Below are 23,655 nucleotides of genomic sequence, written 5' to 3'. Positions count from 1 at the left end.
GATTTTCCGTTCATACGTCGAGAGTCCTCTGCTGAGCTGCATTCATTGGTCGAGCAGTTTGAAGCGAACGTTAGAGTGCTGAAGCAGCTTGGAGAGAGCACCGAACATTGGGATATACTGCTGATCCACTTCCTCACAAGCCGACTTGATCCTGTGACTCGACGTGATTGGGAAGAATATTCTGCCACTCGTGACAACGTTGCCTTCAAGGATCTCACGGACTTCATCCAACGTAGAGTCAACGTCCTGCTGCAAGTGTCCTCCAAGCAAGCTGCTCCTCCACAACATCAGCCACTTCGCAAACCACCGAACCCTCGAGTTGGTAGCCACGGAGCTTTCCAGGAGAATCGTCGAAAGTGTTTCTTCTGCCCGGAAGAACATCCAATCTACCAGTGCAACATCTTTAGTCGCATGCCGGTTGAGGAGAAGGAGAAACTCATCATGCGACATCAGCTGTGTCGCAACTGTTTTCGAAAAGGTCACATGGCACGTGACTGTCCCTTGGAGAATTGTTGCAGAAAGTGCAGATCCCGTCATCACACTCAATTGTGCACCAACACATCGAACGCTGGAAGGTCATCAAACGCTGCAGCAGCCACAACGAACAATAATCGAAATTCGAACACTTCCGCTACTGCTCCTCAAGATCCGCAAGCGTCATCCTCGTCTTCGCAAGCTCCGGCAGGTACTATGAATGCTGCACATTTGAGAGTGAAGAGCTGTAACTCACAATTGTCTTCGAGATCCAAGGTTCTTCTAGCCACTGCCGTGGTGATTGTGGTCGACGATGCAGGGAAGGAACATTTCGCACGAGCTTTACTGGATTTTGGGAGCGAATGTTGCTTCGCCACTACACAGTTATCTCAGGCGATGACTGTTACACAAAGGAGAGTCGATGTGCCGATAGCTGGAATCGGGAAATCCTCTGCTAATGTGAAGCACCAATTTCGAGCCGTAATCAAATCCCGAAACTCGAATTACTTTACCTGCGTCGATTTGCTTATTCTGCCCAAGGTCACTATTGATCTGCCATCGGTCAACTTGGACATCGATCATTGGAGCATTCCTGCCAATATTGATATTGCCGATCCTGGCTTTTTCAAAACGAGCACTATCGATATCGTGTGGGGGGCAGAAATATTCTTCGATCTACTCTCCGTTCCAGGACGCATTTCGCTTGGAAATTCTCTTCCGTCGCTCACCAACTCGGTATTTGGGTGGGTGGTATCAGGAAAAACTTCTCAGGGCTATCCAGAAAGGTCAGTTCGCTGCAATGTTGCGACGATAGCCGAACTACACAACGACATGGAGAAGTTCTGGAAAATTGAGGAAGACCCATCTGCTACGAATTACTCCCCGAATGAAGCAGCGCGCAACTGAGTATGCGCAACTTGGCCACATGGCACCACTCAGTGACTTCGGAGAAGAGCTCCATCCGAAGTACTATTTACCACAAAATCCAGTGATTAAAGAGAGTAGCACGACCACGAAGCTACGCGTCGTTTTCGATGCGTCTAGCAAGACGAGCTCGGGAATTTCACTCAACGACGCTCTTCTTGTCGGTCCGGTCGTACAGGACGATTTGCGATCGATTGTTATGCGTTCCCGAACCCACGAAGTCATCCTAATTGCAGACGCCGAAAAAATGTATCGCCAAGTACCGTGCCGATTCAAATTTCGGACACTTAAACTCGAATTTCGGACACTTTTAAAAGTTGATTATCTCGGTCGAATATGATCCACATGTCTTGTAAATTTTAAATTTTTTTGACTAGTGCCCTCCACGATCATCTAACATTATTACTTTGTTTCTAACTGGATGTAATATTTAATTAAAAATGAAAGTGTCCGAAATTTGAATCGTCCGAAATTTGAATCGGAACGGTATTACACTTCATCGACGACTATGCATACCTTTGCATCTTCGCACTTTCGTTCTCAAGACGGTCACGTATGGGACTGCATCGGCTCCTTATTTGGCGACACGTGTCCTAAAGCAGCTAGCTAGTGACGAGGCCGATAATTTCCCAATAGCAGCAAAGGTCGTCGAGAAGGATTTTTATGTCGATGACTTATTTTCTGGAGCAGCAACCGTAGCAGAGGCAATCAAGCTTCGGGAGCAACTCGACGCCATGCTTTCCCGAGGAGGGCTTCCAGCTAAGAAAATGGGCATCAAACTGTGAGACCGTTCTAGAGGGCATCCCGCATGAAAACCGTGCTCTTCAGCATTCCATCGATCTCGATCGTGATCAATCGATCAAAACGCTCGGTTTGCACTGGGAACCAGCATCGTCTCAAGTACAAAATCGATCTACTTCTACCACCAAACAACGTACTCACGAAACGTCTAACGCTGTCCTACATTGCCCAGCTCTTCGATCCGTTGGGACTTGTCGGTCCAGTCGTCGTAATAGCCAAGGCGTTCATGCAAACACAAATGGATCAACTATCACTCCAATCTTCCTGCGCTTAACGAATTGAGAATTGATCGCTTTGTTCTTCTCCCGAAATCAGTCGAGATTGAACTTCACCTGTTCTCGGATGCTTCCGACATCGGATACGGCACTTGTGCCTACTTGAGGTCAACCGACAACTATGGACAAATCAAAATCGCTCTTCTGACGTCGAAGTCCAGAATCGCACCTTTGAAAAAACAAAGCACACCCAGGCTCGAATTGTGTGGTGCTCTACTCTCCGCCGAGTTATATCTACGAATCGCCGCTTCTCTTCAGATGACGTTCTCTACTATCTTCTGGACTGATTCCACGACAGTCATCAATTGGCTCAAGGCCACTCCGTCCACTTGGACTACGTTTGTTGCCAACAAGATGTCCAAGATTCAGCATGCAACGCAGCATTGTACTTGGAACCACATCGCAGGACTGGAAAACCCGGCTGACGTGATATCACGTGGTTGCTTGGTGTCAGATATCATCTACAACACACTCTGGTAGAGAGGTCCAGAATGGTTGCAGAAAGAAAAGGAGTATTGGCCTGTTCCTGGACAGCAGTGCGGATCGACTGATAATTGCAATACGGAACGACGGAAGATTGCTACAATTTCTGCTCCTCCCGGAAAACAATAACCATAAAATTACCATAAAATAAAATACAGTTACAAGTAAATCTATTGCCAACAATCGATCTTATTGTGTGTATATAGTACACGAAGTTTTAACATATTGTTATTTCAATAGATGTACAATACGTCCCATATAGTAAGAGTTTTCAACAATAGAACAACAATACAATTAATGGTAAATTATTCAAGTTTCTTCGGGAAAAAGTGATTTTTCGTATGGTTAAGATACATAACGACCCCCTTAATCTATTGTATATTCCCCCATTTACCATAGATTCTATTGTAGAAACAATACATTCTATTGTTATTTTATCGTTGTGGAGAATACGATTTATTGTAAATACCATAAACTCTATTGTATGGTTACAATACATTTAATTGTACCTCTACGGTTCTTTTTTTTTACGGGCTGCCACTACCACATCCTTGTTCATCGATGAATACGTTGCTAAATTCTCCAACTACTCGAAAATGGTACGAATTACTGCGAAGATCGGAAATTCATCTTCCTCACGACTGATGAACTAAAATCTGCTGAACACGCACCTATACGATTACTGCAGCAACAATGCTTTTCGGATGAATGGAAGCGATTGGAGAACGGACAGTCAATTTCGAAAAGCTCTCGACTGAAATGGTTCCATCCAATGATCTTTCCCAACGATAGAATCATCCGAATCGGTGGCCGTCTGGGCCAGTCAACACAACATGAAGACTTCCAGCACCCAATCCTGCTGCGAGGCTCTCACTCTTTGTCGACATTGCTCTTGCTATCGTACCATCAGAAACTACTACATGCTGCTCCGCAACTGATGGTCAATACGATTCGAATCCGTTACTGGCTCTTGGGCGGAAGAAGTGTTGGAATAAACTTTTGGGGACCAATCTACATCCAACCACGGCACAGGCGCGATGCACCGATCGTAGCTGTGTTCGTATGTTTTGCGACGAAACCGGTTCACCTTGAACTCGTTGTGAATTTGACTACTGCCAAGTTCCTGCAAGAATAACGGTGCCGGTGGTGTAGTGGTAAGTGTGATTACCTCTCATCCCAGCAGGCCTGGGTTCAATCCCAGTCGGCGCCGCCGGGATGTTCTGAGGCATAACATCTCTGATCACGCCTTCCTTCGGATGGGAAGTAAAGCCGTTGGTCCCCGGTTCATGAGTTGATGGGTCGATAGGTAGGGTCCAGGTGTGGGAGCTGCCTTCCTGGCAGGTCGGTAGCATTGGTGCTCAGCACGGAAAACAAGATCGACGGAAAAAACAAACCAAAGGAAAAAAAAAAGTTCCTGCAAGCTTTTGTGGGCGCAGCGAATGAGCTGAAGCACTTTTGAGAAGCAAGGAACACAAAGACCAGGTAGCTCGAGAGTGTACTGAAAACGGAATCCGTTGGCACTTTAATCCTCCCAAAGGATCTCATTTCGGCGGACTTTGGGAGGCGGCGATCAAATCAGCTCAGAAGCATTTCACTCGGGTACTAGGTTCTCGAGTGTTGGCGTACGATGATATGGAGACACTTCTAGCTCAAATTGAATGTTGTCTAAACTCCCGTCCACTCACTCCATTAAGCGACGACTCTTCTGACCTTGATCCTCTTATCCCGGGTCATTTCCTTGTAGGCTCGACATTGAAGGCAGTTCCGGACGTCAACCTCGATTCGGTCCCATACAATCGGTTGACTCAGTGGCAGCAGACGTAGAAGATGTTCCAGGAAATTTGGAATCGATGGCACCTCGAATACTTGGCAACACTACAGCCTAGAGCCAAGTGGTGCAATCCTCCGGTAAAAATAGAGAAGAATCGTCTTGTGATCATCAAGGAGGAGAATCTACTATCAATGCAATGGCCGACTGGCAGGATCCACGAACTTCACCCCGGCAAGGACGGTATTGTACGTGTTGTTACACTTCAAACACCATGTGGGTTCATCACTCGTCCTGTCGCAAAACTTTGCTTTCTACCTGTCTTAAAAGGAATCTCCCCGTTGTTAGACTGATAAAAGTCATGTGTATTCATTTAACAAGCCCCAAAAACCAATCAATAGCTCTCAAGTAACTTAAAACTATGAAAGGCTCCCTGAGCCTAGAAAAAATCTCTTTTACTGCGTAGCTACTCAGATTTACTGTCCTGCCTGTATATTTTTTTGTGGTTGGAGGAGCGGAGCGACAGGCACGCATCTAGAAAGAGCCTCCAAAAGAAGCTTCTTTTAGAAACAGCTTATTCTAGAAGTATTTTTGACGTTGGATAACGTCTTTCGGCAACATACGGGGGTACAAAATTGAAAACAGTCATTTTGGATGAGTTACGAAAAATTAAAAGATTTTGAACGATAATAACTCAACCGTCTCTCGATAGATTTACAAGATAATGGCATCAATCGATTGGAAATATTTCTAGCAATTTGCTGAATGTTTCAACACTATTGATTTCATTCTGCAAACTATTGAAAAATTGTTAAAAATAAACCATTGTCTAAAGATGGTGAAAATCGATTGATTTTTTTATATTCTTATACTTTCTCCAACCGAGACATCAGATGCGAGTATCTGACACCTCTGATATTTTCTGTTCTACTATATAAGCGTCCAACAAGGTCGCCCGTTCCATCATTGTCTATCCGATCGTCGACCCAGCAGCAGAGCAGCAGTACCAGAGCAGCGGAAGCAGAGCAACGGCAGCAGAGCAGCGGCAGCAGAGCCTGGGGGCGAAAGGGCAACTACGCCGAGCGCGTTGGAAAAATGGCCCTTTTCAGGGCCACAACATTATCAAGAAAGAGTTTAACGATTAATTTTCTAATGCCTTTCCGACACTTTTTTCATGACTTTCATCGTCCTCCTGATATTCATGTGATTTTGTGGTGGGATTTTTAGCTATGTGAAATTCACATGGTTTTCATCCATTAGATACCTATGTGGTAAATTTTTTGAGTGTATGCTTCGGCAATCAAAATAAAGTTTGCACGATGGAAGCGCACATCGTAAATTTCGTTCATTTTAGTAATAATTAAATTGCCCCTCTCCCCCTACCCTCTGGCAGTACATGAAAAGCCTTTTTGTGAGGGGAATTTTTCAAAAGGATGCCGATTCGTCATCCATATGAAGCGTGTCACGATCATCCCCAAGGATTCGTGGTTAGCGCGTCTTATTTCTCTGTTAATACCGGTTAAACTCAATAAGAGGATTCTGATCGACTGGTTCCTCTCAAAATATCTGTTTGGATTTCATCCGAAGTTTCGGTCGCATATATTGTGCCTTTTTGAAGGAATCTCTTAGACTCTATATGTTGGTAGAATGTTCTACTTTAGTATTTTGTGTTCACCTACTAACCAGGCTCGGTTTTATTGTTCTATGAGCCCACAGTATAGGCGTAATAATAATCTAGAAGTATCGCTTCAATACGCTTCGCTTGTTGCCTTCGAAGTGACAAAAATGCTCACAATGGCCAAAGCCGGACTCAAAGGCTTACCTAACAGATCGCTTACTTTCACCATCAGCACGGGAGATTCTGGCAAGAGTTGCCCATTTCCGGACAGCTTGACCGCCTGATCAGCAATAATCGGAGCTGGCTTATTCAGACTCGCAGCCAATTTGAACGCGCCGTTCACAATCAAAGCCGTAATGCTCAATCCTCCCTCGAACTGCAGCATCTTTCCGTCGACTTCATCTGCCTGGACAAAGGCATCCTCAACACGATCGTAAGCAAAAGCCCCATTAGTTCCCAGCTCTGCCGCCACAGCAAATGCATGCCCTAGACTGTTCAAAGAATCGTCCTTCTTCAAAATAGCCTCCAAGTTCTTAGCCAATCGTGCCTTTGTGGCTTCATCCACAGCGACACCCAAATACTTTGCCGCATGCAAATTGAAGTAGACTTCCCGGAGTAGTAGAAATTCTTCTCGAAATCATTAAACTTCGACTCGAGGTAAACCGCGTCCAACCGGCTGCAGGCATCCGGTGACTTGTCGGCCACATTCACGGACGAAAAGTACACCGCCTGCAGATCGGACGATTTGAGACCATCGGTGAAGATTTTCTGATGTGTACTTGGAGGCGGTTCTCGTCGTCCAGACGGACGATACCAAACAACTGCCCAGCAGCCCGCACACCACACCAAAAGAAAAAATCCGACATTTTGATGACGGGAACGAGAATTGAGAAAGGCATTCGCCTACCGGCAACGATCCGGCTCATTTACAAATCTCCATTTTTTACCATTTCCCAAACTCAATTTTCCGAAAAATCACCTTCCAATCAAACACTTACCTAGGAGTTTCATTGTCGCACTGAAATTAATCCGAATTTACACTTAAATTAAGACGAAAAATCAACCTACTCGATGAAGATATCAATTAACTAGGGAGAGCATGACAGAAAGATTCAACCATGTTTTTAATGGATTCATTTTATCACTCCTTGCGCACCACGAAGGAAACTGTTTTGAAAACGAAACTCTTTACCATCAAATTGGTCGTCCTGAAAAGGACGGATTTTGTTAAAGGGTGGGAACTGGGATCGAATTTAGGCCTTCTTTTCGGTCTTCTTGGGCAACAGGACGGCCTGGATGTTTGGCAGGACACCAGGACCAGGACACCCTGAGCGATGGTCACTCCGGAAAGAAGTTTGTTCAGCTCTTCGTCGTTGCGGATGGCCAACTGCAGGTGACGTGGGATAATTCGGGTTTTCTTGATGTCACGAGCGGCATTTCCTGCCAACTCGAGAACTTCAGCGGCCAGATACTCCATCACGGCAGCCAGGTAGACGGGAGCACCGGCTCCAATCCAACACGCTCGGCATAGTTGCCCTTTCGGAGTAGACGGTGAATACGACCGACTGGAAACTGCAATCCAGCGCGGCTCCAGACATTATGCATCGAACGACACGAACAGTTCGATGCTGAAACTGTAATGATGACATTTCGACCGTCGAGGGTGGTTTTATACCTGCTTCGAGTAGCATATTATGAATACAGGGACGGTACAATAAATACTGTGGGTAGCAAAATACTGAAAATGGGATGAGTGTCGGTTGTCTCTACGGGCATGAAACGAGACAGCGTTGCCAGTATTCCTGATTTATTTGATTTTCCAGATTTTCAATCGTCTTGCCAGATACTTACCCAGATAATAATTCACTTATATGTTATTACGTTTATTTCAAGAATTGTTAATTATGTTCCGGATTTTCCCAGATTTTTTAAATATGTTGCTTTAGAGAATTTCCAGCCCAAAACGAAACCGGTTGGACATGAGCGTTTCCGAATTCAGTCCAATAGAGGCGATGGGGGCAAGAAGACCATACGGGGCGAGATGGGCCACCGTTCGTTTGGGCATAATACCTATTCACTCAATCTATTTTTTTTACAAACTTGTTGAAAATGCTTCTAATATGCATCTCCATGAAAACCGTATCAAAATTCAATTACATGTCTAAGATAATAATGGAAATGTAACATTAGCTCGAAATCTCTAGAAAATTATAAGATATGCAGTCAAGAAAACAAGCATCGCATTCACTATATTACATTTTACTGATCCGCTGGTTCTACAGCGAGCAATACACGTAACTGTTACTAAAAGAACTTATGTTTCTATTTCACTTGATTCCTGCATGTTATTTTCTAGTGAAAACCTGTCAAAACCTTAACTTTTACTAGGGTGCTCATATTGCCCCGTATGGTTGTTGATCGGAGCAAAAACTGAAATTTTTCAAACATAATCATTTATTCAGTCTATCATTCCAAAACCACAACCAAAACGGCCCTTTTCAGGGCCACCAATAATTTGACAAAGAGTTAGTTTTGAAGACAATTTCTATACAGAATATCACAGTTACACTTAAATTTGGGGACTATACTGGAGTGTGGGAACGCTGGAAGGGGAGATGCTGTCTGTCTTCGAACTACCAACATCATTCCAAAGCTCCTCCAGGGCGACAGAGTAGAGCAAACCCAACAACATCAGCCCAACAAAACGGCTCTTTTCAGGGCCACCAAACTTTCGCAAAAGAGTTATTAAGGAATATTCCTAAAATATAATATACACAATTAAATACAACACATAACAGACGTTATCCAACGCCAACCCTGCGGTCGTATCTAGTATACAACCCTTCCAACTTTTTTTATAATCTTCTTTAGAAGTTTCTCTTAGAAACCTTTTCTTTTGAATATAGACGCTTGCCCGTTGCTCCGCTCCTCTGAGTAAAAAAAACACGGGCTGGACAGTCAATCTGAGGAGGTTTAACGAGCCTTTCATCGTTATAGTATTGGAAAAACCATTTTCTCTATAAAAAAAAGTTTTAAAAACTTCAAAGTGGCCTGGGGTCAAAATAACCCAAGGTACCGACAAAAGGTTAAGGAAAACATCCTGTATTCCTAGAGTCATACACAATTTTCGAATTCTTTTAGTGATTCCTCAACGTCACTGAAATAAAATTCATAGCTTACAAACCCTCGTCAGAAATTAATACAATGTATAATCATACATTCATAAAACATCAACTCAGTTAAAAGTGCTCAAGGAGAAAAAGAAGAAGAAGAAGAATCAAGTGGATGCTAATCGTCCGCGAAAGGGTAATTCGACGGTGCCTAAGAAAAAGAAAAAGCAAGCATGTGCTGACAAATCCCGAGAACTGGAATCAATGAAAAATGCGTTAGAAGCTGAAAAATCCAATTCAGTCGGACTTCGTGAAGAATTGGAGAAGGAAGCACTGGAAGCAACAATCCAAAGACTACCGTATCCGACTGCAAATGATACAGAACACCAAAGCATCAGTGAGTTCAGTGAGGGTTTCAGACCATCCAGCACACGGCATGATAAATCTGCTGCTTCCTTGGAGGAGTCCAAATTCATGTAATCTATTAATCAGCTGTCCATAACCTCGATCAATGTTCCCGAATGCAAACCACTTGGTGAGGATTTTGAAATACATTGGCAAAGATTTTGAACAGTGGAAGGATCTTTTGGTGGACTCTATGCAGCTGGCTGGAATTACCAAGGAGTTCACTCAATTCACAATCTTCAAGGTGAAAGCAGGACCCCGTTTGCTGGAAATTTACAAGAATACGAAATCGGATGAACAGGGCCCGGATGCAGATGCTAATCTATTCACAAATGCGATGTATCGGCTCAAAGCGTATTTCGGATCGGGATCAGACGTGATGCTGCAGCGCCGAAAATTGGCTTTAATGTTCCAGAAGAAAGTAGAACCTGACCTGGCCTACATAACGAGAGAGTTGGTGGTACTGCCCGACTTTGCGAATACACTGAGGAAAAGGAGTTTGAAGAAATTGTTGGCACTGTCGCCGATCACGCTAGGAACAAAGATGTCCGACCAGCTGCTCTTAAGGTGCTGAGTCGAAAGGGTTCATTCACGGATCTCATAGATAAAGTGCGGGAGATCGAATGCATTCGGCTCAACGAGCAATTCTTCCAAATGAAGCATGAGTCAAATGATCAAGCTAGTGTTGCTCCAGTTAGTGCTGATTACCCACTGGCTAACGGAGCTCAGCATTATCGGCGTCAAAACTATAGTGGATCTGAAGGTAGAATTTCCTTTTACCAACGCGGTAAGTCACGTGGTTACCCTATGCCTCAGTATGCTCGTCCAGGAAATCATCGTTCGTTCTTTGCTGGTAGGAGGCCGTACGCCATTCCTATAAATCAAGGATTTGCACTTGGTATCAGATGTTGGAGATGCACGAGTACTTATCATGATCCGTCAGATTGTCACGCTATCGATAAAAAAAATGCAGGAGCTGTGGACGTTTGGGACACATCCAAATCGCTTGCAAGTTTAAAGAACAAACAGGAAATAAGAGGACTATGGAGTCAGAGAGGCCTATGCCAAATGCCATTCCAAGGAAAATTGCTGCAGTTGAGAAGCTCGAGTTGAACCATGATTCTACGGAGAAAGTAAGTAATATTTAATTTCTATTTCAAGTGGTCTTCTCATTATATACCACCTCAGTATACCACAGGCAGTGAAGTCGTTAGTTGTGGAACGACTACAGAAGCTAGTAACAGCTAACATAATAGAACGCGTTACAGATGACATGGATAATTCGTTCATAATTTTTTTTAAGCTTTTGGAATTACACTGCAGTGCCGCAGGATTCCTAATAGAAACCGCAGTTAATTTTTTTCAAGAGTGATTCCTAAAAATTCATCTCAAATTCAAATTTCAGTACGTGTATTTTGTTTAAATATTAGGTTAATGAATACAAACGTCCTGGAAATGATGTGCCTGAAAATTCAAGTCAGAAACAATGCGACACGTACAGTTCACTTGTAACCCTTGAGTTACACCGTTACTCCGTAAACTCAATATCTAAGGAGCCAATAATTCATCCAGATTTGGTTAAACCGGATAAACTCAAAAATTGATTAAATGGGCAAATTGAAGTCAAATTTCAATTTAACCAACTCATATATGGATCATATTTACCCATATTAGAAATTTACACATAGTCTGAGCTTGTCCGGTTTAGTCCAATATGGATTATCTGAACTTACAAAATATCGATTGAGCGAGAGTTGACTGTAGTAGGTACCCGAAATGCGAAAAAAAATGCACGTAAAATAGAATGTCCACTCCAGCACTACCAATATTTGTAGGATCGATAGAGGAAATGTGCACTCGATTTCATACTCAAGAAGAAAGCGATCCTGCCTGAAAAAGGATTTCCCCGTAGTTAGTAATGCAAAAACTAAACAGATTAGCACACCGAAAAGTCATACCAGCACAAACTGAAAAATTCCATTCTGCCACCATCATCGGTCTCACCTTAATCCCTGCGAAACAACTCCCTGTTGCGTCGAAATGTAAGCCATTTGGATAATCCATCGAGTGCAAGCCGCTTACGTTTTCAATTAATTTCTTCTTCCCGTCTTCTTCCTTTGAATGCTCCTAGGAGGCACGGGACCGAGGACACAAAACTAAACCCGACAACAACGATACTCCTTTCTTCTACACCACCACTTTGTATCCCCGGGAACACAGGATTATACCAACCATTTGTTGCACGACGGCTGTGTGGAAGGGTTGCTTTCTCCCACCGATTTGTGTTCACCTTGCTCTATTATTGCTCGCCCTGGGGCACTATTTTTACACTATTATAAACCCTCTCCTATGAACTTCTTTTATTTTCCTCACACTTCGCGCCGACGACAACAGCAATGGATTTTTCCCGCACTTCCCTCACCGTGCTCGGCGTATTTATCACTTCCGGCTTTGAAACTATTCTCCCGACAAACTTTTCCTATTTTCAAGCTTTCTTTCGTTGTTATCTTTCGCACTTGGCGCGCTCTGCGCCGCACAACACTTTCAAGGTTCCACTCTTCTTCAGCCGTCGTCGTCTTCGTTATCGTTGTCACCACGGTGAACTTGATCCACTTGAAGAAATTCTCGATGCACTTTGGCACAGCCACGCGTAGCATATAAACAAGAAGGCACTCGGACCAACCACCTCACTCCCACCGGCACAGTAGGCGCGATTGTGAACCGAGAGGACAAAGATCCTCTACTTCAAGAACTGCACCAGCAGCTGCTGTTACTGCGATTGGCGCCATCTCATCTTCTGCCCCACTAGCACACATCATAGCATGCTGCGATTCTACACATTGGAGAACATTATCGACAACACACTCACGCACTTTGGCTACTTTGGCTGATTGGAAATAAAATCACTGTCGGCAGTACTCAAAACAAATCCGAATTATTGCTTGTTTACTTTGATTGCGCGCACTTCATTCTCCCACCTCCGTCGGCGCCGTCTTCGTCGCCGTCATCGCTGGCACCTGCAATTTCGCGTCGGCAAGGAGTAGTGTTTGATCATTGATCGTTTCCCATTTTCCGATACTTTTTGGATGAACAAGCAGGCGAGCGGGGGAGGGGAGAGTTCGAGTGCTATCAATCCGATCAAGCTCTCGACGTGAGAGTAAATCGTGGTCGTTAGTCTCCTTCGGGAGTAAACAATGACGGCGATCGATGCTCGTCTACAGCTCTGTTCTGACCGTTACCAAAGCAGATGGAGACCGGTGAAAAAAAAAACAGACAAGACGACAAACGAGACCCGACTCGTTTCCACGAGACCTTGAAGAAATTGTAGAAATTTCATGTTTGACAGATTTGACGGTTGAATTAAAATCAAGCCGAACAATAGATTGAGTCCTAATTGACATTGACAGACGGCCATTGGTAGACATTTCCAGCTATTTTCAACACACAGTTCGATCAACAAGAATCGTTTTAATAGCCAAATTAATAACGAAAGAGAACGTCGATGAAAAGAATCGATCAATGTTGCTTAGGACCTGATCCATTGATTGGCTTGAAGTGCTTTTTAGCAATCAAAATCGAAAAAAACATCCACAATCGAACCCACCGCGACAATTGTGTGTGCGTCGTCCGCCGAAAAAATAAAATAGCCTAGGCTGTAAAAATAAATTCAACGCATACTTCTGGCCCAGAGACAGTATAGCGACACGCCACTCTCCCACGTCCCCTCGAGCTCCTCAGCCTGTGTGCCAATCTTCTACTTCCCCCCACGGGTTAAACGCCCTCCCACAGCCCGTACTTGTCAAGCATACACTCTCCTTCCGATGTGTCCACTCTCCCAAATCGTATTCTTGTATATTTTTTTTTTGCTTTCTTTCTCTCCCTCAAACCACAACAGCCAACATCGGCTACTACGATTGCTCTTGCTATACGAATCACACACTTGATCTTGACTCGAATATGATCCACCAACCAAGGCAACCGAGGCAAACATTCGACTTGCTCTTCCAATCGTAGCAGCCGGTTGCGAAAAAAAAAAATCGGGTGTAAATTTCAAATTGCCTACTTTGTAGATCGCGAAATGGTAATAATTGCTGCTATATTCCCTCCGAACTTTGCGGATTAAATTGCTCCTTACATTTCCACTTTGGGCACTCGCGCGCGCGCTCTTTCTCTCTCTCTCTCTCTCGTCACCGTCGTCTTCGATGATGGTCGTCCTCGTCGTTGCCTTCGGTCCAACGACGTCACGCGTATATTTTTGGTGATCGACACTTTTCTTTCTGCTCGACTGCTTCTCGGTCGCTCGATTCTCCACACTCTGCCCCGTGTCACACCGCGGAACAGTGAAAAATGGCCAAACCCCTGCCCAAGCAGTTGTTGATGCTTCTGTTCTGCTGCCCTTGCGAATTTTCCACTTCGATCGGTGCTTCTTCCGTTTTGGCCAGCCGCAGCAAAAAATCAATTTCACAGCCTACTGCGCTGCTACCGCTCTCGTGCACACAAAACTGTAGTTATACAAGAAATCCGTCACTCGCGACTCGCTACTCGGGCCAAAACCATCGCCGCGGATCAATACCTCTCGATCGTAGCACCCGGACCGTACTTCTAGAGCGTTCCTCCTACTGCTGCGCTCGCTGGGAAGGCGAGAAGAAAGACACCCCAACCAAAGATATGAGATCGCGGACCGTCACAATCGCGCGGACGGCTTCAAGCATTGGGGCACGACAACGGCCGATGGCGACTCTCATCATCCTAAGAGAGCAGATCGCACTTCTTTGGCTGAGAGCTGGGGTCCATCGTAAAAGAAGATCTCCCCACGGTTCTGTGTTGACACTCGACGATGACGAACACTCACACAGGAGCACAGAAACAACAACAACAGCAACACTGTCACCAAACCAATGTGACGAAGCGACGCTCCAACTGTGGCGGAGCGAGCAGTGATCATCGCGCAACGGTCAAGAGGAGTCAAGTTGGGGCGTCGTCGTCGTCGTCTTGGTCGTCGATCGTCGCCGAGTCGGGAAAGGAAAATAGCAACACGTATCTACATCAAAGCAAGCGGAGATAATCCTGCTTGCGGTGGGAAAGTGTCACCGTTCGACGTTGAACGTGTAGCAGTAGGCCGTTACCAATGTCAACCACGGTTTTGGGTGGGCAAAGTGGACCTTTTCTCTGGGGCTCTGGGCAGATTGCTTGTGCTCTGGCAAATTTGAGAACACAACAGTATGGCTGTCGTTTGACCTTTTGGTATAATTTTATGATTTGAGATTTTGATGGGAAGAAATTGTGTTGGTGAAAGTGTTCTGCAGTTCGTGTTAGACAATTAATGTAGTCTGGCATAATGTCTTGCTGACATAATTACTCTTATTATGAGATCAACTAACCTTTTGAAATCCTGTAGCCAGGTTTTCGAAGGGATGTCAAATGAGTAATTTAACCAGCTCTTATATGAAAATCCTACCGGAGACAAATGCCTTTTACGGTCAGATGCAGGGTTGCTTCCACTCACTGCAGTATAAAAAATGATATGAAATCATACAGGCGGCTCCAGGCGTCAAACAAAAGGGAGAGAAGAAAGAAATATGATTTGTAAAAACCCGTACCCACCGAAGCATCAAATGTTGTGGGATCACAGTCCGCAGTCAACGCCGGGATCATTCAACATAAGCATGAACGTAGTGTCGATCCTCGCACTAGAGCGGGTATAAATGCTCCATCAACGGGTTCGTCTACCGAGGAAAGCGAAGAGGTGCTCTACAGTTCTGCCCAGCTGTGGTTCATTTTCACCGAGTACTGCACTGGTTTGAAGCAGTGCAAGACCCGTTCGGACCTGGTCAAGGTCCTAGGCTACGAATATGGGGTCAACATCCTGATGAGATCCCTGTATCCGCTCACCAACAGAAGATCCACTATGTCCCCGTAAAACAAGCTTGCTGGCTACAAGCAAATCATCCTTCCCGTAATCGAGTACGGTATACCAATCTAGGAGAGCCAAATGCCATTGCCTTAAACTCCAAAGGATCCAAAATAAGATCCTTAGAACAATCCTAAGCAGGCCTCCACGGACGCGAAATTCTGAGGAGCCTCTGGAAGAGCAAAGACCGGAAAGATTCAGAGACACCTGTCTGAGATCAGATCATCAGATCATACGTGATCTAGAACGTTAGGTTATGTTATACTCTTAGTTAGTTAGGTTATCGTATGTTTCAATTAAAACGAAACACACCCCTGCCTCCGCAAACTACATGAAAAACGCATCTATGTATATAAAAATGAATTTCTGTCTGTCTTTCTATCTGTCTGACCCAAGGGGTGGTCACTCTACACACGTATTTTGCGCCAACTTTTTTCTCAGTGTGCCGGCAGTGCCGAGAGTGTCATCAGACTGATTTTTTTGTTTGTATAATGGTATGTTTGGCAACCCGGTTAATTTGACAGTTCACATGTTTTGTTTTGAAGAAACAAAACAACAAGCAGTGGAATCCTATCACAGATCCTAACTGTCGTGACTCTCGGTTCGTTGCTCCCACATTCTATCGGAAAAGGACTACACTGAACTTAATAAGCAACGGCTTCGGCCACCGAATCAAAGCTTCAAGCGAGAACGTTTTCCGCGGGAGGCATTTCCATTTTCCGATAGGACAATAACTTCTACTGGATTGCAGTATGATGAGGACTTGGATGAACCACAGGTGACGGTGGTAAGTAGACGAAGCGAGCGTGCATCATCAGAGAAAACTGGTCCAGATGCTCTTCAGATTCTGATGAACGCTTCCGGGAGGAGTTTCTCACGAAAGCCATCGACTCAGTCAAAGATGCGTCGCCAGCATTCTAGTGGGAGTTTCAACCGGAATCAGACTTCCCTGGTGGAGGTGGGGTTTAATATGTAGAGAAGTATGATGTCTCTGGCCAAAAGCAGTGCCAGCCAGAGATCACCTGTAAATGTTGGGGCGATGTAGTTGGTAGGAAAGCAAATACCTTCGAACATGGTACGAGTCATCATCGAAGGCGAATTCATCGATGTCAGTAACGATGAAGAACGAATTAAGGAAGTGAATGTCGGATGGCTGATCAACAAAGTGGTGAAGCGTTACGGAATCAAACGTGGTAAACCACCACTGATAAAACTACTACTACCGGGACTTCTTCTCCGCCAAGCCTATAAATATTCTATTTCAAGCGCTGGGATACAAGGGTCGTGTCTGAGAGCTAAACTTATCCTCCAACCAACTCACCGATGTCGACTTTAAGGAGCTTACCTTCAAACCCAACAACTGACCAATCATCATCTTACAGTTCCACTTAACCTCCTTCGGTTGTGATTTCAGCTCTGACATGAATCTCCCCACCCCAAATTGATCTACCAACGTCTTCAACGTTCCCTTCACTTCCTCCTTCAAGGTCTCGCTCTCCCCACTAACCAACTCACTAATCACATTCCAAATCGGCATTATGACCAGTAGCAGACCCTTCATGGTCATCTTTTCAATCAGCTTCCGGAACGATACCACCCCCCAACTTCGATCAAACTGTTTTGAAACACCGAAGCCTTCCGCACCAGATCCTTGAACTGGAGGTTCTCCGATCTCGAAGTCTTCCGGTAGCGACTCCAGCATCATCTGGAAGAATTCCAGTATGACCCCCAGATTCCAGTTGTACTTGGCAACGGCCATCGCCTTGATGACCTCGCTCAGTTCTGAAAATATGTGTGCTGTGAGGATGGCAGAATTTCGCTGGAAATTCACGGTTGATGTTATGAAATCAAAAATTGGATTGTGTCAACAACAATGTTTTACATGACACATGCACAGAGCAGGCAAAGATATAGTACAGTGTTGCCAATAACTTTCCTTTTGGTTTGTTTTCCGTCGATCTTGTTTTCCGTGCTGAGCACCAATGCTACCGACGCAAGGAAATCAGCACCCACACCTGGACCCTACCTATCGACCCATCAACTCATGAACCGGGGACCAACGGCTTTACTTCCCATCCGAAGGAAGGCGTGATCAGAGATGTTATGCCTCAGAACATCCCGGCGGCGCCGTCTGGGATTGAACTCAGGCCTGCTGGGGTGAGCCAAATTGGGAATCTTTGAACTTCAAACCCTTCATATTTTCAGATTAACGCTAAACCTCCCTGAGGTGGGATCATAGAAGGCCACGCCTCATAACTGACGTATTTTGACTATATGGCATTACTCCGAATGAATGTCATTAGACCAAATGGTGATTAGGCTGAATTTAGAAAAACTATTTCTTGACATTTGCGAAGAACATTTAATGGTCTGAAAAAGCGAATAACCAGCAAATAATAGAAGGATAAATAAGGTGATTCCATATTGAACTCAAAGAGCCAATAATTATTCCGTCTCATGTCAAGAAGAAGAAGAAGAAAATGACTATAGACTTTTTTTTAACCAAAGTCAACTTTCAGCCAAAACGGTGCCGGTGGTGTAGTGGTAAGCGTGATTACCTCTCACCCCAGCAGGCCTGGGTTCAATCCCAGTCGGCGCCGCCGGGATGTTCTGAGGCATAACATCTCTAATCACACAGGGAAGTAAAGCCGTTGGTTCCCGGTTCATGAGTTAATGAGTCAATAGGTAGGGTCCAGGTGTGGGAGCTGCCTTCCTGGCACGTCGGTAGCATTGGTGCTCAGCACGGAAAACAAGATCGACGAAAAAAAACAAACCAAAGGAACTTTCAGCCAATCTTTCTAAAACTAGCTGCAATTTAAAAACCTACGACTGGATGCCTTCCTTCAGATAACAACTTGAGTGTTGTAAAAATTTATAGAACTGTTTCAAATACATCGTCAGTACATGAGCGTGTCGGTGATCACTTTTTTTGCTAGTGGTGGCGGGGGAGATACCCCTCACCATCTCTCTCTAACGGGGGAGTTTGGCAAAGAGAGTTGATCAAACCGATTTGTACCTTTATTCATAAAAGTTGTCCTAGCTCACTTTCTACTCTCTATGTATACAATTTCACACTGCCGCACTCTCACGGTACTATCAACTCTATACTTTCATCTTCTCATCTATCGTATAAAAATTACCACTCTAGTCTGTGATTTGAAATTAGCATCTTCAACTATGCAATCTTTTAATTTTGTCAAACCTCTTAAAGGAATCCCTTTATGAAGAGCTTTGAGTGTGTTGATTGATTTGCTTTTAATTCCGTTATAATTGCTTATATTTTGACCGATACGAGTAATTCGTCTACTACTTGCAGACTTCATCGGTGCCAAGTACTTAACAGTACAGTGAGTGGTGTTGAGTGCTTGGCACTTATGAAGTCTGCAAGTAGTAGACGAAATACACGTATCTGTCAATTAGTATAAAATACAGAAACAATATTCAGCTAAGCTTTTGATTGACCGAATTGGGATTGCCGGGCCTTTCATTTAACTTCTGCCATCAGATTACGCACAGCCGTGTCCACTTTGTTCGCCGCAGAACGACAGTTTGCCTTAAACTGCTTCTCGCTTCCAACAGTTTTTGGGTCTTCTTCAGGTTCCGCTTGACGATGGCCTAATATTTTTTGATTGGGTGGAGCAGCTCTGGCGTGTTGGAAGGGTTCTTGTCCTTGGGCACCACCTGCAAGTTGTTGGCGGCATTCCACTCCATGGCTTTTTTTCCGTAATGGCAGGATGCCAAATCCAACCAAAACAGTGCGGATCAATCGTACAGGAAAGGCAGCCGATGTTTTTCCGGACACTCGTTCACATAAATTTCCTGATTGATGGTCCCGGTTGTAATGAATATGTCGCTTTTCAAGCCACAGGTACAGATAGCCCGCCAAACCATTTATTTCTTAGCAAACTTCGACAGTTTCACATGCTTGAAAATGTCTGCCACCTTTCCCCTTCCAGTTTCTGAATTAAACTCTTGCCCAGGAAGTTGTTTGAAGTGCGAGGAGTTCGGATTTTCGCGATGTGCGTGCCCAATTTTGATGCGTTGCTCCTCTTGCTTGAACGTCATTTTGATAACTGCACACTTAGAAATAACTACTTTTACACGAGATGTAATACATATTGAACGTAAATTATGGAACGTAAACAAACATTTCATGTAAAACTAAGTGTTATCAAACTGAAACATAAGCAATTCGACGAAGAGAACGTTTGATTGAATTTATTTTCTCGTTTTTTCAACTGATTCTTATGTCAAAAGGGCCGCTTACATGTGTCGGTCTCAAGGCACCGAAATTAACATGAATTTTTCGTAGTGTGTGAAGAGCAAATATCGAAATCAAAATTGAGGCATTATTTTGCACGCACACACCTGAAAAATGAGGGTGTTCAGGTTTTTTAAATGCTTCAAGTTTAAGTCGACCAAATTTTGATCGTAGCACCCTTTAGCAATAATGCAGACCTACTGCAAAACACAAAATCGTCTCCGGCATTTTAATCAATCAAGCGTCTCTTAAAAGTTATCTCCGATTCACAGCATCTGTTCCGTATTGATTTATAACCGACCTTACGCATTGACAGATAACATTTTAAAATGCCTTCTCCTGAACTATCAAAATTTCCACTCCAATTGACATTCTCTTAATTTTCCAATCGAGGCAGGCGAACTGCCATCCGACACCAGCTGTCACAATATTATCCTTACCACCAACCAAAGCCATGCTAACTTGATCTGCTCCCATCCCATCTCAGTGGTGTACTGAAGGGTGTTGTGTGGATTGACTCCGTCCGAACGACCAATGACTCGGCAATAGTAAGAAAGAAAGAGCACCAGAACCGATTGTTTGAAGCGTCCCCTCCCCCTTGCAAGCTCCCCAGCCGCGACTCAACATCCACAGTCCAAAAGCCAAAAGCGATAAAAACAAAAACCACTCGTAAATTTATTTTTACTTTTTTGCACACACAAGATCATCGATGTCTCTCCCTCCGATGATCTTCCTGTTGCAGCACATACGTCACTTCAGCGGTGAACGGTGAGAGAAAGACGGATGTCACCTCGTTTTCACCCTCGCTCCCTCCCCCTGTGCTGTCTGGCGCGCGCGCGCGTGTGTGTGTGTGTGATTTAGTAAATCTCTTCCGAGACATTAGGCGTGAGAAAAGAACACTTGATAGTCTGCAAACTGTAAAGATCAACCGATTGGCTGTTTGGTTTAAATGTATACACATAAGTCAAAAGTGGCCGCTTGCGAGCGGACCATCCGCGACTCATTCGCTATGGTCGTACGCTAAGTCGTACACGGGTTTACAGAATAGTAAACTTTCGGTTTTACGGTTGTTGTTCTGACGAACCTGTGACGTAGATCCCTCAAATCTGGGTTCAGATTATGGGACCGGACAATTTGGGATGCAGTGTATCGCTATTTGAGTCAGAATAGGTGTCGGATTGCTCTGATTCCGAAAGTAGTGAAGACCAGTGTAGTCAAACGGATGGCACCGGGAAATCGGCTAGAGGAAGAGGAAAAGCTGACTGGCTAGACTAGCAGCTTAATTAATGGCGACGGGCAAGAAAAGGACTACAACATCATCTTAAACACCATCAGCTACTAGTAGCAACATACATACAGCAACAAGAGCGACAGCAGAAAGAGCAAATTAGAAAGTCAGACGGGAGAAAGACGATCCGCGCGTCGCGACGCGACCTGATCTTAACCGATTTATATTTTTGTGAAAAAGCTTGCATTCAATTTGCCAGACCCAAGACGGGAGGCGAGACGCGAAGATAAGGTGGATGTTATTTTTCAAACCATCCGCGAAATGAACAGAATCTGTCCGACTACCAAAAAAGATAAATCTGATGAGCCAGCAGCAGCAGCAGCAGAAAAAGAAAGCAGCACACAGCTCGCAGACAGAACGGAAAGTTCGGAACAAACAGAAAATAAATAGTGAAAGATGTACTTCCTTCGCTTTTTAATCTGTATTTTTAGACCCACTCAACCGCATTTATTATTATTTATAATGCCGTCCTAATTATTTTGAAATTTAAGAGAAATGTCCCCTCTGCCGACCGGCCCACTGACTGGCTAGGAAAAGAAAAAATGAAGTTGAGAAAAAGTCACGATCTTTTGAGCAGTCAGCGAGTGTGGAAACGAAAACAAAACCTCCGCTCGCCATGGGTCCGTTTGATCTTTTTGGCTTCAGGTTTCAGCTTCACTGGTCGACGGATGATGTGTTCCAAAAGCGCCGTTGAAAATGATATTTTAGGGCGCTCGACCGTTACCATAGAGACGCATGGTTACTTGATTTGATTTCTGTTGATATTTTTTTTTTTTCGATGACCAGTGTATCGCCTCGCCTTGGGAAGGGAAAAACATAAACTGTCACGATGTGTTTAGGAGGGTGTGAGTAAACGGGGAGAAAGGGTTACGAAATTTTCGAAACACACATCAACGTCGTGTGACAATAATAACATCAACAATTGGAACAGTGGGCGACGGTCAGAATGGTGATGAGTCAAGTTCAGTGTTATACTATTGCGTGACGTGGCATATAGTGCGTGTGTGTGTGTTTCGTGACAATTTGCAGCAATAGTGAATAGTATCAACGGTTTTGCCATTGTATTATGTATCAGTCAACTTGGATACGTAGCATAAGATGAAATCAATCTTTGTATATTGTTATATGGAAAGTTTAAATACACTAGGGTGGTTCACACTATCGATTGGTCCTGATTGTTCTCCAAACATTTGAGATTATTGGGTTAAGAGTGATCTCAGACTGCATTAGCCTTTTGAAATCTATTTGGAAATTATAATTGGAGTGGCCAGAGCCCGAAAAAATACGGAAAACCCGGGAAAATCACGATCGGAAGAAAGAGTAAAACAACGCGTGCGAATTACTTCACCGATTATTCAATTGATTTTTATTCTTCCAATTCAATACATTTGAAGATGGTTGTAGGAAAGAGAATACAGTATATGTAAAGATAAGAGACAAACTGATCGATCAATAACCGCTACAGAGGATGCTGGTCCAGAGATTTCGCTCGAACATAATCCGCCAACCAAATTCCCTATGGGAATTTCCGATCGAAGTCTTCTTGGAACATACTCATCCTGATCCAATGGTATGGCTCTTATCTTCCTGACATCGCGACGAGTAGTACCAGATGCTGTTCGGAGGACTGATACCACTCTGATTGCTCCATCTGCTCCTGGGAAGGTTTCGATGATTCTACCCGTAGGCCATTGCTTTGGCTTCGAATTGTCGTCCACTAGTAGAACGAAGTCGCCGACCGAAACGTTGTGGGATGAACGTTGCCACTTTGCCATCCGCTGCAGAGATCGCACGTATTCTGTCTGCCATCTAGTGCGAAATTCTTGCGAGAGACGCTGAACGAAATGCTAGCGTGACATCGAGCTAATTTGCCGCTCCAGTAAGTTGACTTCGGGAACGGTGGTGAGTGCACGACCGATGAGAAGGTGAGCAGAAGTGAGAGGTTGAGCATCGATAGGGCTATTGGAGATCGGTGTAAGGGGCCTCGAGTTCATGGTTGAGCTATCAGCGTGGACAGTTCTTCGAAGGTAAAGATGTAACTGCTGGTGATCTTCGACAAATGCTGCTTAGCAACCTTGATCGCTGACTCCCATAATCCTCCATGGTGTGGAGACCGAGCTGGAATGAAGTTCCATTCCTCTCCCTTGTCGGTTAGAAAGTCGACCACTTCATCGTTGTGTACAGAAGAGCTGAGTTGCGCGTACATTTCTCGACGGTGCTTAGCTGTTGCTCGGAAGTTCGTTGCGTTGTCCGAGAACATTTTCGCTGGCAAACCGTAGCGGCTGGAAAATCGAGTGAATGCCGCTAAGAACGCTGCAGTAGTAAGCTCAGGCACAG

General features: G+C 44.4%; 1 protein-coding gene across 4 annotated transcripts in view; it reads right to left on the bottom strand.

Moving 5' to 3' along the window:
• Nucleotides 1-23,655, bottom strand: part of shaker (Potassium voltage-gated channel protein Shaker) — a 621,792-nt gene that overhangs the window by 477,402 nt on the left and 120,735 nt on the right. The window contains exons 1-2 of one of the 4 annotated variants that reach the window (XM_065219310.1): nt 14,432-14,480; nt 11,863-12,875 (exon numbers count right to left, since the gene is read on the bottom strand). The exons of 1 other annotated variant lie outside the window; for it this stretch is intronic. In XM_065219310.1, the coding sequence (XP_065075382.1) occupies nt 11,863-11,909 (47 nt within the window). In that variant the 5' untranslated portion in view covers nt 11,910-12,875; nt 14,432-14,480. Of the gene's footprint in view, nt 1-11,862; nt 12,876-13,921; nt 14,481-23,655 lie in introns of those variants that run through there. 2 more of the 4 variants (XM_065219308.1, XM_065219309.1) reach the window with 2 other exon arrangements.

This window comes from Ochlerotatus camptorhynchus, unplaced genomic scaffold (assembly GCF_037179485.1).
Source record: "Ochlerotatus camptorhynchus isolate MF236.1 unplaced genomic scaffold, CSIRO-AGI_Acam_v1.1 ptg000102l, whole genome shotgun sequence".
Lineage (NCBI taxonomy): Eukaryota > Metazoa > Arthropoda > Insecta > Diptera > Culicidae > Ochlerotatus > Ochlerotatus camptorhynchus.
Note: the sequence above shows the minus strand (reverse complement) of the source record. Positions and strands in the feature narration are given on the sequence as shown.